At 44.1% G+C, this 22848-nt stretch overlaps 1 protein-coding gene across 1 annotated transcript in view; it reads left to right on the top strand.

The window, feature by feature from the left end:
- The window catches only part of LOC126161856 (dipeptidyl peptidase 1-like), a 45676-nt gene extending 23492 nt beyond the window's left edge, over positions 1-22184 (top strand). The window contains exons 6-10 of the mRNA XM_049917971.1: positions 2979-3104; positions 4765-4951; positions 6456-6567; positions 12100-12260; positions 21795-22184. Coding sequence (XP_049773928.1) covers positions 2979-3104; positions 4765-4951; positions 6456-6567; positions 12100-12260; positions 21795-21980 — 772 coding nt within the window. The 3' untranslated portion in view covers positions 21981-22184. The remainder of the gene's footprint in view (positions 1-2978; positions 3105-4764; positions 4952-6455; positions 6568-12099; positions 12261-21794) is intronic.
- Positions 22185-22848: the final 664 nt, after the last annotated feature.

The following is a 22848-nucleotide window of genomic DNA, read 5'->3' as shown; positions in this document are numbered from 1 at the left end:
AAAGAACTATAGTAGGAACATACGCATCCTCAGGTGTCCTACTAGAGGACTATAGTAAAAGTGTACATCTCCTCCACATTGTAGTAGAAGTGTGCATCTCCACATGCCTCCTACTAGAGGACTGTAATAGAAGTGTGCATCTCACCAGGCTTTCCCCTATACTAGGAGCATGCATCTCCCCAGGTCTCCTACTAGAGACTAGTAGCACTAGTGTGCGTCCCTCAGGTCCTCTAGTAGGGGACTGTGGTAGGAGTGTGTATCTCCAGTTGTCCTACTAGTGGTCTGTGTATTTTCTCAGGTCACCTACTTAAGGTCTATAGTAGGAGTGTACACCTCATTATGTCTCCCAATAGAGGACTGTAGCAGGAGTGTGCATCTTCTCAGACCTCATACAGAGGTCTGTAATGGAGGAGTGCATCTCCCCAGGTGCCTACCAGAGGACTGTTGTAGAAGTGTGGATCTGCTCAAGTGTCATACTTGTGGACAATAGTAGGAGCATGCATCTCCACAAGCTTCCTATTAGAGGACTTTAGTACGTATGCATCTGCTCAAGTCTCCTATAGGACTATAGAAAAAGTGTGCATCTTTACACGTCTCTCTGACTAGTGAGCCATAACAGGAGGGTGAATTCCACAGATCAGCTACTAGTGGACTTAAGTGCATCTACACAGTTCTTCTTCTATGGGATTATAATAGGGCTATGCATCAGGTTTCCTCCTTGAGGACTAGTGTATGAATATGCATTCCTTAGTTCTCCTATTAGAGTACTGTAGTAGGAGTGTGCATCTACTGAGGGCTCCTTCTAGACGACTTGCATCTCCTCAGATCTTCTACTAAATGATTGTAGTAGGGATGTGTATTTCCTCAGGTCTCCTACTAGAGGAGAGTAGTAGCAGCATGCAAATCTCCTACTAGAGAATTTTGTAGAAATGTGCTTATACTCAGGTCTTCTTCTCGAGGAGTGTAGTAGAAGAATGCATCTCTTCAGGTCCTCCACAAGAGGACCGTATTATGCTTCCCCTCAAGTCTACTGCTAGAGATCTGTAGTAAGAGCATTCATTTCTTCATGTGTTGAAGTACTGAAGAGTAGATGCACGTTTCTAATATGTGCTGATGCAGCCATCGACTAAGAAGTAATATTGGCTGTAGAGAATGAGATAAGTGTCCGGCAGTAGCAGTAGAACAATATATGTGAATATTAGTCCTTCTGTTTCCCTCTTCTATGCCTTTTGTGACACAAGCTTTCCGCCAGTCTACGCCACTGGTAATTGCCGCACTCTTCAGCAAATGGTGAAAGGTGTCACGCTAAAACTTCTTACATTCTTCCAGTTTATTGGCATTTCTCTTTTGCCCGTAGAGTTCACTGCATTTCACTTTTTTGTAAAAAAAGGACAAATGTTATATTTTTCATATGTTCCGATATGTCATGTATTTTCTCTAACGGTCGAAAAGGCTTGCGTCTGGTGCTAGTCAGGTAAGCAATCACTGCAGGGAACATACAACCGTTGAAACAGCGGCGCAGTCTTCAATTGCACACTACACTTCAAGTAAGAGGGAAGAGGACAGTGTAAGACACTCGACGACTGCACGTCAAGGCATGGCTTTATGATGGCACTTGGAACTGAAACCGATAATCATGATCACAAAATAAGAGTGAGACTTAAGACAAAAGAAAATGGTTCAAATGGCTCTGAGCACTATGGGACTTAACAGCTGTGGTCATCAGTCCCCTAGAACTTAGAACTACTTAAACCTAACTAACCTAAGGACATCACACACATCCATGCCCGAGGCAGGATTCAAACCTGCGGTCGCGCGGTTCTAGACTGAAGCGCCCAGAACCGGTCGGCCACTCCGGCCGGCCTAAAGAAAATACTATTTTGTAAGAGGTAAAGGGACGCAGCTGATGCACGCGACGATCCTCGGCTCCAGAACGTCAGAAGATTCAGCAGGTATTGAGGAACGTTGGCGGGCGATGATTTGATGGCTGCCTTGTGGAAATGTATAGGGGAAGAGATTGATGACTGCTTTACTAAAAGCAGACGTCACATAGCAAGGCACATTCAGTGTGTGACTATGGCGGTCATATTCTCTTTACTTATGATTCACGCAGTAAATTAACTACAGAAAAGAAAGGGAAATAGCAAAGCTCCACATTTTGGCTCAAATGGACCAATCGGAAACGATCAATTACCGTATCATTCTCTTCCAACGGCGTAATTTGGATGCGGTATGAAGGGGCATGGCATCAGCCGCTACTTCTCAATCAAGTTGCTCCTCAGTTGGCTTGATGAGGTTGAGTGCATCCTTTTCGGCCACGCGGAGTAGCCGCCCACTTTGAGACGCCATGTCACGGATTGCGCGGCCCCTCCCGCCGGAGGTACACGAGTCCTCCCTCGGGCATCGGTGTGTGTGTTTTCCTTACCGTAAGCTAGCTTAAGTTAGTTTAAGTAGTGCGTAGGGACCGATGACCTCAGCAGTTTGGTTCCTTAGGAATTCACCACATGTTTGAACATTTTTTGCATCCTTTTCCAGTCCTTCCACCAACTATATCTCCCTGACAGTACCCAGGTCCTTCGCTCAGGCGCGCTGACCACTGAGTTACGGAGGCGGACCACACAAAAGAAGCAGGATTTAATTTTCAGTGTCGCTTTCTGTACAGACTCTCATAACTTGATAGGCGTAATTTGGTTAGGGCAGGAAAGTGACACTGCAGAGTTGCTATTACAAGGAGAGTCATGTGACTAGGGCCTCTCGTCGGGTAGACCGTTCGCCGGGTGCAAGTCTTTCGATTTGACGCCACTTCGGCGACTTGCGCGTCGATGGGGATGAAATGATGATGATTAGGACAACACAATACCCAGTCCCTGAGCGGAGAAAATCTCCGACCTAGCCGGAAATCGAACCCGGGCCCTTAGGATTGACAGTTTGTACGAGGAGAGTGGGAAGTGAGAAGGGTGTGTGACGTTTGCTTGCAGCACGTGGTTGGCCCAGTGGCCGGAGCCTGCCCCAGTGACGGCGGAGCAGCGGCAGCGCGCCTCCTACTTGCCTAAGCAGTGGGACTGGAGGGACGTCGATGGCGTCAACTACGTGTCGCCTGTAAGGTGAGTGTCCATGGCTCTTGCTTGTACAGCAACTAGCTGTGCCCGACCACGCTTTGCTGTGGCTCAGTCGGCTTAAATGGAAAAGAAAGAAAAGAAAAAGCGCACGTGTCTTACATGTACGGGTGTTATATACATGTCCCAGTCTCCTTCTCTGCCCTGTCTCTGTGCATCTCCTCCTCTCTCTTTCTTTATCCAGGTCCTTCTCCCCCCTTTCTCTGTCCATCACTCCTTCCCCCCTCTCTGTCCACCTTCTCTTCCCCCTCCACTCTCTCTCCATCTCATCCTGCCCCCTCTCTCTCCTTCTCTCATCCCATCACTTTGCCCACGCTTTCTCTGTCCATCTTCCCCCCTGCCCCTCTCTCCATCTCCTCCTTGCCTCTCTTTCTGTCCATTCGGTGCTTCCCATTCTCTATGGCCATTTCCTCCCACCCCTCTGTCCATCTCTCCCCCCTCTCTCTCTCTTGACCTTGATGCTTGTTTATTGTTATTGCAAATTCAGATTCTGTAGTAATATTCTAATCATAAACCAATAAGCCATAAGCACAAATTTCCTGTTTGCTAACAATGTTTCACTATTGTATATTTTATAACGTTTCCCTACTCTTAAATTTATATAAATTTATGTATTACATATATTTAAAAAAACAGATAAATGAAAACAAACGCGTATTCCAGTAGAACTTTGCGTGAAAATTTCAAAGTAATCGGCCAATGACTTTCGGAAGTAACGACTTTGAACAAACTAACATTTACGTTTGTATAAATTTTATCACATACATATTACATATACACCAAATGCAGTTGCAGGAGCCATGTAAGAACACCTGAGTATTCGAATGCAACATTGTGTGAAAATTTCAAAGCAATTTGTGAAGAAATTTCGGTGATTAAGAGATTTTGTAGACACGAACATCTACGTTTGCTCTTATATAGAAATTGTAACTGCTCCTAATCGCAAATCAAAGTGAGCTTTCAACCAGCAAGGCATTCTTAGAAATTAGACTACGTACGCACACACATTCACGCAAACGCAACTCACACACAATATGACCACAGTCTCTGGCAGCTGAAACCAGACTGGCTTCGGGTGTCAGAGACTGTGGTCATATTGTGTGTGAGTTGCGTTTGCGTCGTTGTGCGTGAGTATGTTATCTGATTTTTTTCCGACAGTCTTTTTGTTGAGCCCACCTGCGACTCAGCAGCTCCGTTATATGGCGAGTAGAAACTATCCCTTTCATGATATTGTTACATTCCATCCTGGATTTTCCATTTCATATTTTATATATATACTCCTCGTGTGTTTGACAATCTCTAATACCACTCTGTAGAACCTTTCATGATATCCGCTTGTGTAACATCGGCTAGCACAAGACACCTTATACCAAAAAGTTCAGAAAATATACCAGAACAATTTTCCAAATTTTGTCGGTACGGCTTCACCTCGTGTACTCGCGAGTAACTGGATTATAGTCACATCTTGTCGCCATGTAGATTGGGACAGGACAACGAGTCGTGTGGCTGGGATGTCGTCAGACCTCGCACTTGCTGTCGATGTGACTGTCCGCTGACTTCATTGATTCTGGAGAAGGAACTTCGCAGAGATGCACGAGAATGAAATAGTCACGAGAGCTTAAAGTCACGCGAGCGCTTATGTTTGCAGGGACCAGCTGCAGTGCGGTAGCTGCTTCGCGTTCGCCGCGGCCGGCATGCTGGAGGCGCGCATCCGCATCCAGACCAACAACACGCAGCAGCACGTCTTCTCGACGCAGGACGTGGTCAGCTGCAGCCCGCTCGACCAGGGCTGCTCTGGAGGGTTCGCTTACCTAGTGGCCGGGAGATACGGAAAGGTTCGTATCAAAAAAATACCTGCAACTGTCAGGCAAAATCACTGTGAACATTGAGGCAATCATTCTACCACCGCACTGGCTTGAAGATACGTTTGGTAAAACACCTTGTCCTGCTGCGCGAGCCGACCGGTGTGGCCGAGCGGTTTTAGGCGCTTCAGTCTGGAACCGCGCGACCGCTACGGTCGCAGGTTCGAATCCTGCCTCTGGCATGGATGTGTGTGATGTCCTTAGGTTAGTTAGGTTTAAGTAGTTCTAAGTTCTAGGGGACTGATGAACTCAGATGTTAAATCCCATAGTGCTCAGAGCCATTTGAACCATTTGAACCTGCTGCGTGAAGTAATCAGCAACTGACTGCTGCACGTCCTCGTCAGACACGAATCGTCGACTCTTCAATGCTTTTTTCAAGGGACCGAAGGCGCCATAATCGCATGAGGAGAAATCGGGACTATAGAGCGGTGGATCGCGTGTCTCACACTTGAATTGGCGTAACTTACGTGTTGCGACATCTGCAATGTGAGGACGCGCCTTATCATGAAGCAGCTGCACCCCTAATGGCATGGAACTTGGCGCACCATTCCACAACGGTGGATTTCGACAGACATGCTGCCCCATACACACTCTTCACTCTCCGAGGGATGTCTAACGCCATTCGTCCTTCTGCAGCCGCCACAAGTACAGGAGCATACTGGTCCCGTTTGGAAGTCTTTGGTTATAAAATCACCTTAGTTCACGTTTCCGCAATCACCGGATGCAGGTCGGAAAGGCACGAATACCAATTTAAACCCTTACGTCTATGTCGGTGCTTATATATCTGTATCGGAGTTAGGTTACATTGCATGTATGCTGCATAAACGCCCTCAATTGGAAGCTTTTCGCTCGTCACTTAAGTTTTAATTTTGTTTCTTTGCCTTGCTCTTTTTAATTTTTGTATTTAGTAGTAACTTTGCGTTTTGTCTTTTCTATATTTATCGTTCTGATGATGTCTCATTAGAGCAGAAACAGTTAAACTGTTGTAAGACCAGTCCATACGATCAGGACAGTTGCGAATAACCATTAGTTTAATCATACTGAGTATGAAGGGGCGATCTTATTTACTTTCTTAGGAGAGCACTCGCCATAAGTGGGAAATCCGGGTTCGAGTCCCGGTGCGGCAAAAAATTGCATTTATTGCGTACAGCTTACATCAATCCAGCAAAATGTGAATCCATTTCGTCATTGGAAGGAGAAAGGAGAAACTAGATTTTGAAGCTTATCAAAGAAAATACCTCGGTATTGATGTTAAGTGAGGCAGGGATACTATGGGAACGTTAAATGGGGTGACGGGACGGGGATATGAACTTCACTCCATTTTAAGCATTGCCGAGTGCCTGAGCCAATGCAAAGCATCGCTTGATAAGACACTTTTTGGGAAGTCTCGTTTGTCTTTGGAGGGAAGTTAGAAGCGCAGATTGAGCTCCATACAACCGGGTAACGCTTTGGTTAACGGTGACTGATTTTTTTGCAGGACTACGGACTGGTGGAGGAGGAGTGCAACCCGTATGTGGGCAACGACACCGAGTGCTCCACGGTGAGGGAGTGCGACCGGCACTACACGTCCGAGTACGGATACCTTGGAGGTGAGGCAGCTCAGAGATCTAGACAAAGACATTTTCAACATTTCGCGCCCCTGTCAGCGACTGTATAAATACTAATTTCAATTTTAATAACCAGCGCATCGGTCGCGAAGTGGGGCCGAGGCAGTTTCAAATAAGTTTTTACAGTCTGACGGTAATTTATGGATTTGTAGTTTTAGCTTGACGTTGTCCACTATGGAGAAACCGTAGTTGCTTTTATTCTGAAGAAAGTTGGGTTATCCCGACTGAAATCTAGGTAAACATTGCAACTGAGGCTGTTGGTAATTAAAATTAATCTAGACAAAGCTTTTGACAATGTTTACAAGAACAGATTCTTTGATTTTTTTTTAAAGTTTTTAACTTTTTTAGCCATCAGACTTATGACGTGTGATTGAACCCGTCAGGAATACCATTCGTGTACAACCATCTCGTATCAAAGTAGCATTTGGACCCTACGTCATCAATTACTTTTTGGTTATATTCCAATCTCTGTCTTCCCCTACAGTTTTATCCTCTGCAGCTACTGCTAGTACTATGCTAGTTATGCCCCAATGTCTTAACATATACCGTATCAGCCTTCCCTTTCTTCTTGTCAGTATTTTCCGTACTGATATGTTCCTTTCTCCACTAATTGGTGGAGAACCTCCTCATTCCTTATCTCACCTGTTAACTTATTTTTCAACACCATTTTGCACTGACACATCTCAAACGTGTCAGTTCTCTTCTTTCCCACTGTACATACCATGTCCTGTATACCATGTCGGGCTCCAACGTACAATCTCAGAAGTTTCTTCCTCAAATTAAAGCCGATGTTTGATACTAACGGACTTATTTGGGCCAGGAATTCTCTCTTTGCTGTACTAGTCTATTTTTTATGTCCTCCTTGGTTCATCTGTCATGTCTGTAACTTGTACTGAAACCAGACAGGAATTCTAAGAGTGAAAGAATATGAGTTATAGGCAGTATAGGGGGAGTGAGAAATGGCTATGGAGTAAAAGGGAGTGAAGTATCGTTATGCTCCCTCTCACCCCGATATTTAATCTGTGCACTGAGTAAGCAACAATTTAAACTAACATCTGTTCATCTGTCACTATATGTGATTGTTTTGGATTTTCTGATGAAGACCCCTTAGTCGATGTCGAAGTCAGATCAAGATAAATCTTCTTGAAACCGGTTGGCTGTATTATACAAACCACAACTAAGAGATATTTGGAGAGGGAATTATAGTTCCGGTGGAAGAAATAAAAATTTGAATGTCTACTGATAACACTGTAATTCTGCTGGAGACGACAAAGGGCTTGTAACATCAGTGTAGTGTCTAGAGGGGAGGTTATTAGATCAAAATTCTTGAAAGATAAAAAAAAATATGTGTCGGACTGGGACTCGAGTCCAGTAGCTTACGGGTTCGAGTCGCAGTCTGGCCCACGGCTTTAATCTACAAGTTTCAAAACAGCATACAGCTGTAGAGGGGCTATTTCGTTCAGTTTATAAGAGGTACACCAACAAAATAAAACTACGAACATTCAATGTAGGCAAATTAAATCATGTGATGCTAAGGGAATTAGACATTGAAAGTAGTAGATGAATTCTGCTATTTAGTGCAATAAAATTACGGCAGAAATAAAGAGACGTAACAACAAACAATTTTCTAATGAAGGGAAATGCCAGTGTCTTTACATTGCAAATAAATTTAAGTTTTAGAAAGTTTGTTCTGAAGATATTTGTATGGAGTGTAGACTTACAGGATAATGATGAATGGACGATAAACAGGGCCGACAAGAGGAGGACAAAACTTTGTAAACAGGAGCTACAGAACAATGAATTTATGTGAAGATAGAACAACTAAAAAATAGATACTTAATCGAATCAAGGGAAGAGAGGCACACCGCACCGTTTGACTAAAGGAAGGGATGGATTTGATAGGAAATATTCTGAGATATCAAGGAAAATTGAATCTGCCAGTGCAGAACTGTGTGAGTTTGTCTGTCTCTGTGTGTCTGTATTTATAAACATATTAGGTACTAAGAGGAGAAATAAATTACACTATGCATCGCTTAACCAGTATGTATTGCAATAGGGTGGGAAATGTAGCAGCCATAGTTTTCAGTCATAACGGTATGCGGCCATTCGTCATGTAGAGCACCTAATCAGTGATAAAATCACATCTGCTTCTGTATGAGTGTCTGTGTTTGATCAGAGAGTTAAACCTAATTCACTGCAGTTTAAAGAATATGATATCCCTGTGTGTACGTTACTAAAGGTTTCAGTGTTAAATAACGTATAAGCGAATAATGTAATTGGTCTCTGTGTAGGTATATTTTCATTTAGAAATATGTTGTATCCTCAACCAAGTGACACATTTCACATTATAGCCATAAATGTGAAGAATCGTCGATGGAAATGACAATAGGAAACTAGTTACTAGTACAAACAATTAATTACTGTCCATAGTCGTTTTCGTGTAAAGTATGAAACAGTGATAGATTTTTATTTGTATTTAAATCGTTTTTATGTACCTTAAGGGAGACTTGAGTGTTTTTATTGATGGTGACTCCCGTTCATTGGATGACTGTTCATTTAGAGAAGGTTTCGCCCAGACGCTTGAAATTTCATTCCACATTTCACATGAATCTGTGAAGAAGCGTCGGTGGAATTTTTTGTCATCAGTCGTCAGTCTACTGACTGGTCAGATGCAACTCGCTACGATTTGCATTCCTGTACTTCTCTCTTCATTTCATACACCCAGCGTTCTCATTGATATGTTGTATTTATTGATTCAGGGAAGACTCAGCATATAGGAAAGCCAAAATAACTTTCAGTGAAGTTAAAGGCAATGTTGGTAACATTAAGAGAGGAACGGGAATTCCATTGTTAAATGCAGACGAGAGAGTGGATAGGTGGGAAGAGTACATTGAACGCCTCTGTGAGGGGAAGATTTGTCAACGTGACATAAGAAGAAACAGGAGTCGCTTTAGAAGAGGTTAGGGATCCAGTATTCGAATCAGAATTTGAGAGAGCTTTAGATGACTTAAGATCAAATAAGACAGAAGGGATAGATATTTCATCAGAATAACTAAATTCATTTGGGGGAGTGGCAACAAAACGACTATTCACGTTGGTGTGTAGAATGTATGAGTCTGGCGACATAACATCTGACTTTCGGCAAAATATCATCCACTCAATTACGGAGACTGCAAGTGCTGACAAGTGCAGGAATTATCGCAGAATCAGCGTAGGAGCTCATGCAGTCAAGTTGCTGACAAGAATAATATACAGAAGAATGGAAAAGAAAATTGAGGATGTGTTGGATAGGGGTAAGCTATATGGAGAGTTGGGTAATATACAATATGTATAAGAAGAATTACTTGATCTGCTGAACGGAATAAACTGTCTAATGACTGCAGAATATGGACTGAGAGTAAATCGAAGATAGGCGAAAGTAATGAGAATCAGCAGAAACTTAATATCAGGATTGATAATCACGAAGTAGATGAAGTTAAGGAATTCTGCCACCTAGGCAACAAAAAATTAATGGACATCAAAAGCAGAGGACATCAAAAGCAGAGTAACAATGGCAAAAAGGGCATACTTGGCCAAGAGGAGTCTACTAGTATGAAACACAGGCCTTAATTTGAGGAAGAAATTTCCAAGAACGTACATTTGGAGCACAGCATTGTATGGTAGTGAAACGCGGACTGTGGGAAAACCGGAACAGAAGAGAATCGAAGCATTTGAGATGTGGTGCTACAGACGAATGTTGAAAATTAGGTGGACTGATAAGACAAGGAATGAAGAGGTTCTGCGCAGAATCGGAGAGGACAGGAATAAAGGGAAAACGCTGACAAGAAGGGACACTATGATAGGACATCTCTTACGATATCAGGGAATGACTCCTATTGTACTAGAGGGAGTTATAGAGGGCAAAAACTATAGAGGAAGATAGAGATTGGAATACATCGATTAAAGAATTGAGGACGTTGCTAGCAAATGCTACTCTGAGATGAAGAGGTTAGTACAGGAGAGGAATCTGTGGCGGGCAGAATCAAACCACTCAGAAGGCCGATGACTGAAAAAAAAGACTGTTTTTATCTCTGTATTCCACTATAATCTTTGCCTCGTACAGATTCTCTAGTACGCTGTTCACTGATGTCCTTACCTTGCCCCTTATCCCACTTGTTTTCTACGTATTAATTCTATGGAGAACCTACTCGTTTTTTTTCAGTCCACATAATTTTTACCATTCATCTGTAGCGCTCAATTCGATTGTCTTCTTTTCTCTATTAAACACTAAACACTATTAAAAACTAAACCACTGCAACAGGCTGTGTCGTACAATAGTTGCTGCTGTGATTTTCAGTCTGAAGACTGGTATGGCGTAGCTTTCGATGCTAGCATTTCTCTGCATAATTTTTGCAGCCTACATCCATCTGAACCTGTCATTGTCAAACCTTTGTCTCCCTCTACAATTTTACCCCTCCATCTTCATACACACTTACCCCTATCACCAAATTATCTATTCATTGATGCGCCACGATGTGTCCTATCAACTGATCTCTTCGTTTAGTGAAGTTGCGACATCTATTTCTTCTCTCGCAAATGCGGTGCAGATAGCCGATCTACCCATTTGATCTTCAGTACTTATCTGTAGCATAACATTTCAAAAGTTATTTTTTTCTCGTCTGTACCTTCTGTCGTGCACGTTTCACTTCAGTACAAGGCTACATTCCAGTAAACAGCTCTGAAAAAGACTTCCGAAAACTTTAAATTTTTAGTTCAAAATGGTTCAAATGGCTCTGAGCACTATGGTACTTCTGAGGTCATCATTCCCCTAAAACTTAGAACTACTTAAACCTAACTAACCTACGGACATCACACACATCCATGCGCGAGGCAGGATTCGAACATGCGACCATAGCGGTCGCGCGGTTCCAAACTGTAGCGCCTAGAACCGCTCGGCCACACCAGCCGTCAAATTTTTAGTCCATGCTAACAAACATTTATTTTTCAGAAACGCTTTTCTTGCAACTGTCACTCTACATTTTGCAACCTCTATGGTTCGACGATCGCGTTGTTTTGCTACCCAGCTAGCAGAACTCACCTACTACTGTCAGTGTGTCGCTTCCTAATCAAAATTCTGTCAGCATCGGCTGATTTTGTCTGACAACATTTCCTTGCGCTTTTGTTTTAGTGTTGCTGATATTCATCTTACAACCTATTTTCAAGATACTAGCTATTCCGTCCTGCTGTTCATGCAAGTCTTTTGCTGTCTCTGACAGAATTAGAACACCATCAACAAACCTCATAGCTTTTATTTCTCCTCCCTCAACTTTAGTTACTTTCATTCCAACAGTTACACTGTTGAATCACAATAAAACGAACAGCGATCGCATCAACAACAGAAGTGCTTGGTTCCCACATTTCCATCACGATTAACACTGAGAGCGACTTAGATTTACATGGTTTTATTTACTAAGTGGAGCTTTTGCTCGACTTGACACACGACGCAACATGGTGAGAGGTCGCTTCCTAACGCAGGCTACTACGGCGGCAGCAACGAAGTACTGATGCAGGAGGCTCTGGTGCAGAACGGTCCACTCGCTGTCGGCTTCATGGTGTACGACGACTTCCGCGCCTACGAGAGTGGCGTCTATAAGCACGTCGAATCCACCACCCGCTCGAGCTTCAACCCTCTTGTGGTGAGTACCTTCCATTTTTAACGTGTGACTCAAATTTTCTGGGTATTCCTCTAGAAATAAAGGACTACGAGTACAATTAGTGGTACTAACGCTGGTTGAAAACGAAGTTCACAAGCAAAATATTAGTCAACTCCATTGAAAGAGCTCACTGGTTACTTTGGAGTTTTGTAGTAGGTGTAGTACTGGTACCAGACAGTCACGTGACCTTCCACTGCTAACATAGATTCTCTCTCTTAACAAGCATGAATCCCGACTTGAGGGGTCTGCTGTGATGGTGAACCGGATGCGGCGTGTTAATTTTAAGGGGTGGCCGGATGCCCTTCCTGTCGCCTCACTGCTAACATAGATTAGCTGATCAAAATTATCCGGACAACCCAGTGCAATGCAGAATTGATCACTACATGCTACGAGAGGCGGGCCTAGCAGCTTAAAAGGAGGCTGGAAGACATATGTCAGTAGAGAAGCTGTAAGAGTAGAATGGGTTGGTTGGTCAGGAGAGTTCATTGACTTCGAACGTGGACTAGCCATTGGATCTCACCTGAGAAATAAATACATCATAGACCCTTCAATCCTTCTAAAGCTGCCCAAATTGACTGTCAGCCGTTTGATTGTGAGATGGAAACGCGAAGGAACAACCACGGCTGAACTGAGACCAGGAAGGTCTGTTGTGCTAACGAACGTGGACCGTCGAACATTGCGAAGGGCACTTGTAAAAATCGTATGACATGGGTGGCAGGAATAATTCCTGTGTTCCAGATTGCTACCAGCACTCCAGACAGCACAATGACTGTGCGTAGGGAGTAAACAACAAAAGGGATACAATGGTTGAGCAGCTGCTCATAAGCCACACATTTCTGTAGTTAACGGTAAGCGAAGCTTGATGTGGTGTAAAAAGTCACACAACGAGACAGTTTATGACTGTGATTTGGTGCTATGATTCAGGGTATTTTTTCAAACTGAGTCGCCAGTCTTGTTATTGGTTTTATACGGCCCGCCACGAATGCCCATCCTGTGCTAACCTCTTCATCTCAGAGTAGCAGTTGCAGTCTACATCCTCAACTATTTGCTGCATGTATTCTAACTTCCTTTAGAGTTTTTACCCCCTACAGCTTCCTCTAGTATCATGAATGCTGCTCGATGATGTCTTAACAGACGTCCTACCGTCCTGTTCCTTCATATTTTCAGTGTTTTCCACATATTCCTTTCCTCGCCGATTATGCGGAGAGCCTCCTCATCACGCTATACCCTGTGGCAATCCGAAGGAAGGGTTTTGGTTTGGCAAATGTCTGGAGAAAGTTATCTGCCATCATGTATAGCGCCAACAGTGAAGTACGGAGGAGCTGGTTTCACGGTATGATGATGTTGTTGTGCTGTCCTTACTGCGCTTAACAAAACGTTAAATGCGGAAGGATATGAACCCATTTTACAGCACTGTGTAGTGCGTACAGTAGAGGAACAGTTCAGAGTCAAAAGGGCTCTGAGCGCTATGAAACTTAACTTCTGATGTCATCAGTCCCCTAAAACTCAGAACTACTTAAACCTAACTAACCTAAGGACATCACACACATCCATGCCCGAGGCAGCGGTCGCGCGGTTCCAGACTGTAGCGCCTAGAACCGCTCGGCCACTCTGGCCCGCAATTCAGAGTCGATGACTGCCTCAGCATGAAAATGCATCCTGTCGTAAAGCAGCAGCTTTGAGACAATGTGTTTGCGGTAGGTAACACTGCTGAAACAGACTTAAATGCTCAGAATACCAACCTGAATACAGCTGGAATTTAGACTTCGCTCAAGACCCCAGCGTTCAACACGGTTGCAGTTCCTGAGGAAGCATGGGCTGAGATTCCTACACATCATTGGAAGTGTTCCCAATAGTGTTCAAGCCGTCATAAAGACGAAGGGTGGACACTATTATGTGTCTGGATACTTGTGCAAGTCATGACAGGGAAATGGTATGGAGTCAGCCCAGTAAAATGAGTCGACGGAGATATGACAGAATGGCACACAGGAGCCATCATGTTTGACTGTGCCTTTGACCACGCCATGAATGAAGCTGCGTGACTTGGTGTATCGACGCCCACTGTCCAACTGGTAACAAGATGGAGGGCTCTATTTTTGCACAAATTGTTTCATAAGTTGTCAGTGCTTCAGGTACCCAGTTTCCCTCGGAACCATTTCTTTACTGAACAGCGTGGTCGTAAGTCCAAGCAACTCATTTCATTTGCCAGGAATCTTTCATGTGCTATATCAGAGAACTTTCCGTTTAGTGTTATGATCTGGTGTGAGAGTGAGGAACTCTTCCCCCGTTCCGAACATATTTCAACTAGTCAGTTACAGTGTGCGAGATGTTTTCATCAGGTCGTCTCGTGATTAGCACAGTGATACCATTGCATATCTGCTCAACAAAGTTAGCCACTGATTACAATATCGGGGTGGTGTATGTTCGATTTTTAGAACAGTAGGTTCTGACTACATTATCACAGAGTACAATGTTAATAAAGACGGAACTCTTAACATTTCTCGAAGACTCGAGAATCTTTTTTCCAGAGTGCCAAAGGTCGTTTATAAAGTGCAAGATACACTGCCTTGCCAAAAAATACTAAGTACCTGAAAGACATGCCCGGATGTCAATGTGACTTCCTACAAGTACACATGATCGGCGACATGTAAATAGAGTTCAAGTTCTCTATGATAGGAAGCACAGTCATGAGGATGCAGTGATGCCGTTAATGTTTAGTGTTGTTACCGGGCTTAGTACAGTATACTAGTATAAGGGGTACGGGTAGCGTGAGACGTTGAGTAATGCCTGTGAAGGATCACGAAGATGCTGTATACTCCAGTGAAACAACGTTATCATCACCTGAGAAAACGTAAAACGGGTCTCACTGTGAGTCTTCCATTTGGCTTGCTCGCTGAATCATGCAATATCTAGATTTGTGGAGAAAGTGAAATGAAATGATCGTGTGGCATTATTGGCCAGGAGGCCCCATCCGGGGAATTTCGGCCGCCGAGTTGCAAGTCTTATTTCACGGGACACAGCACTGGGTGACTTGCGTGTCGGTGACTATGAATGATAATACCCAGTCCACTAGTGAAGAAAATCTATAACCCGGCCGTGAATCAGACCCAGGCCCACCGCTTGGTAGGCAGGCGCGTTACCACTCAGTTAAGCAGTAGGCGTTGAGAGTAGAGGACAAAATAGAGAAGGGGTCTCACTGTGGGTCTTCCATATGGCCACCTGATTGAATAATACAATATCCAGTTTAGTGGAGAGTAGTGGACAAAATGTAGAAGGGGTCTCACTGTGGGTCTTCCATTTGGCCAGCTGATTGAATAATACAATATCCAGGTTAGTGGAGGATAGTGGACAAAATATAGAAGGGGTCTCACTGTGGGTCTTCCATTTGGCCAGCTGATTGAATAATACAATATCAAGGTTAGTGGAGGATAGTGGACAAAATATAGAAGGGGTCTCACTGCGGCTCTTCCATTTGGCCGGCTGACTGAATCGTGCAGTATCCATATAAGTAGAGCATTCAGATGTGACAAGGGCCTTACACTGGACTACAATGGAACATGAGGGCAGACGCACTCGTCGTCAACGCTGTGGTCGACCACATCTGACCACCACGATGGGGAGTAGTCCTATAGTGCAGCAAGTGTATCATAACCCCTTCATACCTGCGCCTGACATCTGAGAACAAGTAGTGGACTCCCTGAAATATACTGTGTCATCCCACTCGACTGGCCGACAACCAGCAACAGACAGACTGGGGAATTACTACCACACGTGTAGGCTGCCGCTAACATCATAAGGCAAATGACTGCCAAAGGAGTTGTGCCGTGGCCCGGAAGCATGGGCTGCTGATGAATGGCGTTGCATTGTGTTCAGCGATGAATCAAGGTTTTTTTTACCACCCAACATTTCCGCCCCTGGTAACTGAATGGTCAGCGCAGCGGAATGTCATACCTAACGGCCCGGGTTCGATTCCCTCTGGTCGCGGATTTTATCCGCTTTGGGACTGGGTGTTGTGTTGTCCTTATCATCATCATTTCATCCTCATCGGCACGCAATTCGCAAGTGGAGTCAACTCCAAAGACTTTCACCAGGCGATCGGTCCACCCGACAAGAGGCCCTAGCTAGACGGCATTTCCATTTTACCATCCAAGATAACCTTCGTCGGCGGGTATGGCGGCGACTGGGAAGAGAGCCCATTCTTACAGTGTTTTGGAGAGACACAGCAGTATTACTACTAGCACATAGGGAGCTAATGAACATGACTTCAGGTCACAGCCAGTAGTGACTGAGAAAACTTTTACGGTACAATGGTATGCCATGGACTCCCTGCGTCCTCATGCGTTACTTCCCATACGACAGTATCGAGGTATCATTTTTCAACAGACTGCATGATGTTGAGGTACTCCAAATGGCCAGCAAGATCCCCAGATCTGTCCTTGACAGAGCATGTGTATGACCAGCTCAAATGTCATCTCCGTCCCAGTGCCAGTATCCAGATTATCAAGGACCAGTTACAACAGCTGTGGCCCAACTTGCCTCAGGAAAGGACGCAACGGCTTTATGACTTCCTTCCCAACTGAATTAGTGAATGGATGTAGGCCAGAGATAGTGCAACGTTATACTGATAAGTGGGATTATACTGACAAGATATTTGTAAATATGACTCGATTTTGTAATCACTGAAATAATACCACATACCCTCTCAACACAAAGTTTCATTTCGTTTCCTTCTCCACTCCTGGGCGCTTCATTCTTTTTATCAGGCAGTGTAATTACACTAACTCTGATAAATAACCGAGTCTTCAATGTAAACAAAATACGAGTGTCATACAATATATAATGCAACAAATTTTTTTCGGACAATTTCAGTTGAAAAAAGAAATTCCTACTTCAGGCCCTTTAGTTTGATGAAGTTTCGGCAGGTGGCGGCGCCATAAGTAGCCCTAAAAATGGCGTCTGTAACGGAGGTGATTTCCAAACAGAGAGCTGTCACTGAGTTTCTTTTGGAGGAAAACCGGAGCACTGCAGATATTCATAGTGCTCCCAAAATGTCTAGGGAGACCTGGGAATGAACAAAAGCACGGTGAGTCTTTGGGAAAGGTGCCTGTCCCTATAGCAACAAGGTCGCGTAAACTTGTCGATCTCACACGTGATTCCTGCAAAGTGTTCGTCCCCACAATAAAAAGCAGACGAGCTTCTCCATGACAAATCAAGACCTTACAAAAGTCTACGCACCAGAGAGGAGCTCACTGTATTTCATTAGACCGTTGTTCTTCATCCATCCTACAGCCCGGTTCAAAATGGTTCAAATGGCTCTGAGCACTATGGGAGTTAACATCTATGGTCATCAGTCCCCTAGAACTTAGAACTACTTAAACCTAACTAATCTAAGGACATCACACAACACCCAGCCATCACGAGGCAGAGAAAATCCCTGACCCCGGCGGGAATCGAACCCGGGAACCCGGGCGCGGAAAGCGAGAACGCTACCGCACCTACAGCCCGGATCTCGGAACTTCCGACTTCCACTTATTTGGCCCAATGAAGGGTCTACTCGGCGGGAAGTAGTGCGTGTATGATGAGGAGGTTATTGACTGCAACATGACGTTAACTCTGACGTCGACCAGTAGAGTAGTACCATGCGAGCACACAGGCTCTCCAGTAAGGTGCCGTAAGGCCGTCGTATTGAACGGATATTATGTTGGAAAATAGGGTTTTGTGCCCAAAAATGTGGGAGATAATATGGTGTATTGAAATCCTGAATAAAACCAATAAAAATGTGTTGCATTATTTATTGCACACCCCTCGTAGATGGTTCATACTACTTTGAACTAAAGAGTCTGGCACATGTTAATACTACGTCGAACTTAGGCTCACAAGAATAAAGTGTTATTAAATAAGCTGATTTTGTTGATATAAAAACGTCTTTCGTACAATAAACAGATGTAGATCGTGCATTGCTACCGATGATGAATATATTATACCTTTTTAAGCAGGTGTTACCCGTGTAAGTGTCAATATAATTGCTGAAGTTAGTTTTCCATTGTTTGGGCTTCTGCTGTGAAGTTAACGCAACGCTGCATCTATTTATCCCGCTATTCCGGCGATATAGTCACAGGCTCGGAGGATGGCAATAATGTTATTTGTGTGGCACGTAGTTCTGCTTTCGGCTGCTGCTGCTCCAAGGATCGCAGCAAACACGCCACTTATGGATGGCTGTTGCTCTGATGCAATAAATAAGTACCCAACCAAGAGGATACCACGCCAATAAAACCTTCGTTACGCTAATTTACAATTACAGCTATAACCTTTCTTATGGACCTAGGTCTTCATTTGGAGCGCTGTTCCCTTGTTTATATTACTATTTACGATAACTGTGACTGTGTTCAGCGGTACCGATTTGAGCTCTCGTTAGCTGCAGCCGTATCTGTCGCTGTATATTGCGTTTCGCCCAACGACGTAGCGTCCCTCTTTTCCGCACGCTGCGGTGTTCGCGGCGCAAACCTGCTTAGCTTGTGGTTGGCTGCTGCACGAAATTAGTGACCATAGACTGCCTAGATTACACGACTTTTACTAAAAACAATAATTTTCATTAAAATTAAATTAAATAATTGATTACAGGTAACTGTGACAAAAACTACCCTTCTAGAGACCGTCTGTAAACTGGTACAAGTTGGTTTTAAATGAAACAAGTAATATAAGTTACATGAGTTTTCGTCTCATCAGTGGAATGATATACGGGTTGGCGACAGGAAGGGCTTTTGGCCATCCTCTACCACTATCAGCAACTCCAGATTAGCAGGCTGAACCGTTGAAGACACAACATAAAGGCCAGGGAAAAGAAAGGTAGCGAAACTTGCTTATGACTTACTTATCTGCGACCGATTCGTGCAGGTATAAAGATAGCCGCTACAGGAATCAATGATATTCACGAGAATTATCGCGCAACTGCGATTGGAATCAACGTAATTATAAAACGTTAAATCAACTATGAAGTCAACGTCTCTGTCGTCAGCAGCGGTCCTCTTCAGGTCTATTAAAAGTTCAGTCGCTTTGAAGAAAACCATTGCAATGGCGGTCGAAACGACGTCTTTATAGTATCAGGATGGTGCATAAGTTGGTAGCGTTTTTCCGTAAGTTTAAAAAACACAACAGATACACATAACCGAGACTTTAGTCATCAATAATATGTTCTCTTTCACTACGTGCAACCAGTCTGTCAACACTCCGATAACTTTTGCATTCCGCCACTGTAGAAATTAGATGGTTTTGAGGCGAAGAACTCGTCGAGCCATGGTCGGACCGCATTTTCATCCGGAAGGTCCTTGAAAGTTGTTCGATAGACAAGGTGAAAACAGAGGGCGCAGGATCATGTAAATGAGGTGGGTGCGGAATGACTTCCTATACCAACTCCTGTGCAGTACAGCGTTTTTTGTCTAGCTGGCAGAATGCGGGCGGGCATTATCGTGGAGTAGCATCACTTCAAGCAGTCTTCCTGGTCATTGTTCTTGGATTACGTCTGCAAGACTTCTCTGTTGTTGATAATAAATGTCAGCAGCAATGGTTTCACTTCGGGGAAGCAATTCGTAGTACACCACGTCGTCGCTGTTCCACAAAATGCATAACATTATCTTTTGTGGATGCTCACAGGTCTTTGTACAGGGAATTGCTCCTTCGTTTGGATTCAGCTATTCCTTTCTTTTCCTTGTGTTAGCACAGAGACACAAAAAAAAGTGTGAGAAATCTCATGGGACTTAACTGCTAAGGTCATCAGTCCCTAAGCTTACACACTACTTAACCTAAATTATCCTAAGGACAAACATGCACACCCATGTCCGAGGGAGGACTCGAACCTCCGCCGGGACCAACCTCACAGTCCACGACTGCAGCGCCCGAGACCGCTCGGCTAATCCCGCGCGGCATAGAGACACCATTTTTCGTCACAAGGAACTATACAGTATAGGAACGGTCGGTGTTGTTCACGAGTCAACTGATGACAAGCAAGCAGAGATACACGTATGGACACCCGCTGATTTCTGTGATTTTGACTTAGAGGATGCATTACCCATACAGCGGGTTTTTTAACCTTCCCCATTGCATTCAAATGCCGCACGATGGTGGAATGATCACAGTTCATCACATTTTCCAGTTCTCGAGAACACTGACGTTGATAATTGAGAATTGATGCGTTTAAACCATCTTCATCAGACCCCAAAGGTCTTCCTGAAAGTAGAGAGTTACTAAAGTCGAAACGACCCCCCTTAAAAAGAGAAAAAGCGTTTACTAGACGTGCTCTGTCCAGAGGCATTATTCCCATACATGGCGCAAATGTTTCTAGCCTCCTCCGCTGCTGTCACCCAACCACTGAACTCAACCAGAAGGACGTGTCAGATGTATTCCTATTTCTCCTATTGGTACTAGAGCTCCAGTCCCTATCTCTAATGACAAAATAAGAAAATAGCAGCAGTGAACTACAATTAAAAATGGTAATCAATAAATAAACCCACAACAACCGAAATAAAATATGTAAACAAAACCGCTACGAACTTACGCACCAACGTAATATTTTTAGTATTTCATAATGGGTCGGCCTCACACTCAAAAGGATTCCATTCAACTCGACACTGGTTGTGGAAGCTTACACGCTTAAATCATCTTAATAGTTACTGTTTGAGTCTCTCTGCGACGGCATGTCTGCAATCGAAATATTTAAGTAGTACGTATTATGTGCTACAGCTAGGGCGGTCTAGAAACAATGGAATGAAAACTAAGCAAAAGCTGTTGGAGATTCGTGTGTGGCACCGTACTGTTTTCGTCGGTTTTAGTAGCTAGTGAGCGTCTGAGCACGATAGGGAAGCTGGCCGGAGTGGCCGTGCGGTTCTAGGCGCTACAGTCTGGAACCGCGTGACCGCTACGGTCGCAGGTTCGAATCCTGCCTCGGGCGTGGATGTGTGTGATGTCCTTAGGTTAGTTAGGTTTAAGTAGTTCTAAGTTCTAGGGGACTGATGACCACAGCAGTTAAGTCCCATATTGCTCAGAGCCATTTGAACCATTTGAACGATAGGGAAACGAAAATATTTAGCCGTGTCTGACAACGGACAGACGTGTCTTGGAAGATAGGTGCATCAACCTCACAGAGAGCTGCGCTTGTTCCTCAGAACGGCATTTGAAGGATCTGTGTAAAGGTTGAGATTTATCCAATTTCAACGTGGCGAGTAAATCGAGAAGAATTGTTCTGCAGATGTCGCCACTAGGATTTCATTGTCATATTCAGGACAAGTGTTTGTAATAAATATTGCAGCGTCTGCTGTTTTCCTCTATCTGTTGATCTTGGCTGTAGTATTTGTGTTTGTGGCTGCAAATGTACGTGAGAGCTCGTTGTTTCATCAGAATGATGTTCGGTTTATGGCCTGTAAATCAGTCCTCCTCTTTCGTTTGTAATTAGGCGAATTTTCTTATGACGACACGTACCAGATTTTTGCCAGTGTTTGAGAGGACGCTTACTTTGTCGCACAGCCTGTGAGCCACGCGGTGCTGCTGGTGGGATACGGAGTGGACGAGGCTTCGGGTGAGAAGTACTGGACCGTCAAGAACAGCTGGGGCGGCGAGTGGGGAGACGCCGGCTACTTCAAGATCCTGAGGGGGACCAACGAGTGCGGCATCGAGAGTCTCGCCTTCGAGGCCACCCCCATCCCGGCCTGAGCAGGCTCGCAACATGGCGACTCAGCGCGGGCCCCTGGGTGACTGCACACAGCACGCCTCATGAGTGATGAAAACTGGCAGAACAGTCACGCTAATACCTCGCTTAAGATATTTAAACAAAGCAGCGACTGATTTTTTAGCAGGAAGCCACATTCAGCGTTCCTACAGGTTACATCTTGTGTCTAAGTGTATAATTCTATCAATTGTAATAAAATGGTGCCACAAAAGTACCAGTTTAATTTGTACACTTTTTTACCTGAGTTTTTCCTTTATCTTGTCGCTCTCATTATCTATAGAATCAACAGAGATTTTTCTGCACGTGAAGTCCATCATTGGAAACAGAATACAATACTTTCAATTAATAATATGTTCAACTTCACCTACTTTTGAAACATCGTAAATAGGATGTAAGACATGAATGAAATCTATACAAATTATAAACTAAAGGCTCCCACTGTGATTTCCTGTCTTTATGTGAATGCTAACCTGAGGAAGTACTGTAGGGATTTTGATACAGTTTACGTTAATAGGCAGACTTGTTCACTACGAACATTCGTATTTATCACCATACGATGATCATAACCATCAACCTACCACCGATACAAAACCCACCAAGCGATAGTAGCGTCCCTGGCGAGGAATGACTGCCAATCAGAGGCACGCACGGTGTACGTAGTACAAGTGAACATGCTGTCTGTGTGTGGAATGGGGCAGGCGCGCCATCTATCTGAGTGACTGAGAGCAGATAGTGATGGCCTGGTGGCTCGACACAAGAATTTTGTAAACTGCACTCCTCGTCTGGTGTTCGAGGAGTGTTGTGGTGAGTGTGTTCACCACGCGGCGAAACCAAAGTGAAACCATGTCCAAA

The sequence above is a fragment of the Schistocerca cancellata genome, chromosome 1 (genome assembly GCF_023864275.1).
Source record: "Schistocerca cancellata isolate TAMUIC-IGC-003103 chromosome 1, iqSchCanc2.1, whole genome shotgun sequence".
NCBI lineage: Eukaryota > Metazoa > Arthropoda > Insecta > Orthoptera > Acrididae > Schistocerca > Schistocerca cancellata.
The sequence above is the reverse complement of the archived record's forward strand: the minus strand, read 5'-3'. Positions and strand labels throughout refer to the sequence as shown.